The sequence below is a fragment of the Solanum stenotomum genome, chromosome 11 (genome assembly GCF_019186545.1).
Source record: "Solanum stenotomum isolate F172 chromosome 11, ASM1918654v1, whole genome shotgun sequence".
Taxonomy (NCBI): Eukaryota; Viridiplantae; Streptophyta; class Magnoliopsida; order Solanales; family Solanaceae; genus Solanum; species Solanum stenotomum.
The window spans coordinates 44,911,152-44,915,364 of NC_064292.1; the positions used below are offsets into that span (position 1 = coordinate 44,911,152).

A 4,213-nucleotide genomic window follows, 5' to 3' on the forward strand; every position below is an offset into this window, starting at 1 on the left:
GCATGAGCATGGAAATTTGGGCCTTCCAAGTAGAGAAGTTGTTGTCAACAAGCTTTATCGTCTGCTGGGACACAAGATTAAACTCAACAACAACGTTAGAGTTGCTGCTTGTGGTGGAGTCCGCATTACAAACGTTCTCAAGCATGTTAAGAGAGAGTTGGTGGTGGTAGTCAGAGGATAAAAAAAATCTCGGAAGAGTTAAGACGAGAGTTCTGAAACCATATAATGACTTGAGCAAGATGAAGCAAACGATTACTTTATTAATCAATTATAAACTGAACTATATACATAAACAAAATAACAGAGTCCCTCCTATGGTGGAAACTATCTAGAGATCAGGAAAAATAAAATATTAGATTCCTAGAATAGTGGAAACAGAATAACTAACACTACAGTAAGATAATCTACTTATACAACAGTAACTATAAGAATTGAGGAGTTATAAGTAATGTTCTAATAATATACATCCTTATTATATATAAGGTTGTTAAGGAAAGATATTTCTATAGGTAAATATCCATGAAAAATGAGATTTACTAGCTAGCTTGAAAGTTGATACCTTTTGTCACAATTAATGTGGCATTTTTTGCTTTTTGACGTTCAAACTAGATGAACTGATCTTGCGCATATATATATGCTTAATTACTATTATTTGCCCACATGTACCTCGTGTTTTGAGAGTATTCTTTATACTATTTGTTATGTTGTGATTGATATTGTGATGATTGCACTCTAAGACATGTGAATAGTCTATGCAGGAATTTTCGAATGGAAATTGAGCATATGAGATCTAGAATAGAGAAGAAAAGCATGGATACAACTCCAAGAAGCAAGCATTGGATGAAATTGTCACTTTTTTGAGGCTTCTGATTTCGACGAGAGAGCCACTGCTGGGTATTTGATGAGTCTCGGGCTGTCTGGGAACTCCATTGTTGGCTACCTTGTGAGGTATTACTTGCCTATTTTCAGTTGATGTTATTTCTTGAAGGTGCTTGGTTGTTTCTTAAGCAATTGGAGCACAAATTAGTGGTGTTTGTTTGACTTCTTCATGCTTAAGAAAGATCTCATGGTCAAGCAGTTTCTCATAAAGTTTTTCATTAGGTGATCATTGTTTCATGCGACCGGATGGCTGTAGAGATAGTGTTATAGTTGGGTCCAAGGCCTTGGAGGATTCTCGCATTAAGTGTTGCACATCAGTGATTGGTGCTCTATTAATTGCAAGTTCATCAACAATTGAATGTACTATCAGGCCTAGAATCTTTGGTAATACGAGCTAGTTGATCTTGGAGACTGATAATTCTTGTATGTGATCTATTGGCGCAGGCAGTGTGCAGGGATTCCTAAGCTTTGTGTGCCGATATGGCAGTTGCAATAGTTGATGAAAGTGTAGGTTCTACGATGCTAAGATGGCATTTTGGACAAGTTGATCTTGTCAAAACCAGTTCGTATAAGCTGGATTCAGAGTGCTTTCATTGTTTCCTGTAAGTGAGATTGGAGGAGCACCAGTTGTGCCATCAAGATGACCGAAAAGGTTATGTCCGTGCATAAGCAATGCCAACTGTGACTTCATGAGGTGGTGAAGTTATGGCTACCTGCAAGTTTGATGGGTAATTGAAAGGCAGGGTTAAACTGCACAATGACAATGTTGCTGGCTGTGGTATATGCGTTAACAACAGTGGTATTGGGGGCCATTTTTGCGTGAGGCAGCAACTAGGATTAGAGGGGAAAAAATTGGGATCGTACTCGTGTGAGCTTTTAGAGCCCTAATACCATCAAACAACTTATAAGACTAGATTGAGAATGAGAGTATTCTGCATATAATATTTCTTTACCCTTTATGATGGGTGACTAAAACCCCAAAATCAAGGGGTGCAATTATGGAGTCCGGTGTTGATTTAATGTAGTGTGTATTGTATTATGCTCGATTTTGCTGCTATTCATACATGAGATGAAATGATTCTATGAGGTCGATGCCTAATTAGTTCAACAATTAGTGTCCTCAATGCCTAATTATGTCCTATTCTAATGATATTGTGGTTATTTGCAGCTATGAAGGCTAAAGGACAAGACAAGGATGAATGTTCGAAAGAAAGGATCAAAATATGAAAAGAAGTGTAAAACTCCATATTGTTGATCGCCTAGCAAGAAGGGCAAATTTCCTATGAGACTGACCTCACCTAAAGTAACAATGCACAACACTTGAATTTATTGAGGCAGGTCGGCGAACAAAAAGGGAAATGACAATGCGCCAAATGAGAAAGGCGAACATGATGGTCATTTCCAAAGGTGACAGTACAAAGAGAAAAATTGAAGGTTCGAAAGGCGAACAAAGGTGGTACTCGGAGATTCACCAAGTGTGAAAGGCAGAATTGAACGAGCTCATCGACTGAGGTTCAAACACCTGAAGCCTAGAGCAAGAGAAAGGCGAGTTGAGAAGCAGTTGGCGATCCGTCCATTGTGATTGGCCAGCCCGACTAATGTCGCCCAATGGGTCATGTATTGGATTTTGGGCAAAATTTTGGAAAAAGTTATAAATAGCCTGAGTAGCTGTGGAATTTCTGACACTGCCCATGACATACGAGCAAGTTGAGGCCTGGAAACCAGTTGTAAGTGCAGTCCATGCCAAAGGAGGAATCTTTTTTTGCCAACTTTGGCATACAGGGAGGGTTTCTAGCAAAGGTAGTTAACTAACTCACTTTATATACTCACATTTGATGCTTCCAACTTCTTAACCGACTCTTACCACAGATTTTCAACCCAATGGACAGGCTCCTATCTCCTGCACAGACAAGCCATCAAAACCTTTAATTTGTTCTGATGTCCGGGATGTTGCACAATTTCCACCACCACGGCGGTTGAGAACAGACGAAATTCCTCAAATTGTTAACGATTTTCGGCTTGCTGCTAGAAATGCTATTGAAACTGGTAAAACTTACTAGACATGCTCTCTATTATGAAGGAAAGTTGTTTAATTCTGTCTGAAACTGTGGACTAGAAAATCTTCCTTCCATATTTACCATATGTATTAGATGAAACCAAAGACAAAAAGAAAACAAAGTCAGCAAGTGCTAAAATGGATCATGAGTTTGAAAGCTAAGAATGAAAAGCACACGCATATTCTGGGACTTATTTACTATGTGGGAAGGGGTTAACTTTTGTCAAATATGTAAATTTATTATGTATTTTAAGAGTGTGCTTTGAATATCTTCTCCTGTTCTTTCAGATCAGCACCGCCTTCAAATTAGAACCTTTACTCAAAACTAAGTTTGCTTATGTGAATCTGTTCAATTGTAGGTTTTGATGGGGTTGAGATCCATGGAGCTCATGGCTATCTAATCGACCAGTTTATGAAAGACCAAGTCAATGATCGAACTGACCAATATGGAGGGTCTTTAGAAAACCGTTGTAGATTTGCACTTGAAATAGTTGAAGCAGTTGTAAATGAGATAGGAGCTGACAGAGTCGGAATAAGGCTTTCCCCATTTGCTGATTACATGGATTCAGGAGACTCAAATCCAAGTGCTTTGGGACTTTACATGGCTGAATCCTTGAATAAGTATGGCATTGCATATTGCCACATGGTTGAGCCAAGAATGAAAACACTTGGGGAAAAAGTTGAATGTCCTGAAAGCCTTATACCCATGAGGAAGGCATTTAAAGGTACTTTTATTGTAGCTGGTGGTTACGATAGAGGAGATGGAAACAAAGCTGTGCTTGAAGACCGAGCTGATCTTGTTGCATATGGACGTATGTTCATAGCTAATCCGGATTTACCAAGGAGATTTGAGCTTGATGCACCTCTCAACAAGTATAACAGGGAAACATTCTATACTTCTGATCCTGTTGTTGGCTATACTGACTATCCATTTCTAGAAACCACAATATGACACCGAGGAAGCACTAGATATGATACTCTTTTTCTGGATGTAGGGGGTTTGTAAGATGAGATTAACTAATATCCACGTTGAACTTATATATCATTTGAGTAATTTCTTCGTTGTAATAAAGGCAGTGAAGTATTAAAAGTTGGATCAATGTTCATATCTTCAAATGGTAAGAGGAAATCTTTAAAAGAAATTACCTACATCAGATCACAACTCAAGTTCAGGCAATTCTTCTCAGGAACAGTTTACTAGCAGAACGTTTCTACCTATTTTCAACCACAACAACAGTTTTCCACTCGTGTTTCATCTTCTCAACAGAAGCTTCCTGC

General features: G+C 38.6%; 1 protein-coding gene across 1 annotated transcript; it reads left to right on the forward strand.

The window, feature by feature from the left end:
- The first annotated feature begins 2,570 nt into the window (after positions 1–2,570).
- On the forward strand, positions 2,571–4,035 carry LOC125845955 (12-oxophytodienoate reductase 1-like). The gene is made up of 3 exons (XM_049525436.1): positions 2,571–2,679; positions 2,749–2,925; positions 3,295–4,035. The coding sequence occupies exons 1-3, from the start codon at positions 2,571–2,573 to the stop codon at positions 3,885–3,887; spliced, it is 879 nt and encodes a 292-aa protein (XP_049381393.1). The 3' UTR covers positions 3,888–4,035.
- The last annotated feature ends 178 nt before the right edge of the window (positions 4,036–4,213 follow it).

Coding starts and splice junctions, on each gene's coding strand:
- LOC125845955 (XM_049525436.1), top strand. CDS start 2,571: ATGACATACGAGCAAGTTGAGGCCTGGAAACCAGTTGTAAGTGCAGTC. Junction 2,680..2,748: donor AGGGAGGGTTTCTAGCAAAG/GTAGTTAACTAA, acceptor CTCTTACCACAG/ATTTTCAACCCAATGGACAG. Junction 2,926..3,294: donor TAGAAATGCTATTGAAACTG/GTAAAACTTACT, acceptor GTTCAATTGTAG/GTTTTGATGGGGTTGAGATC.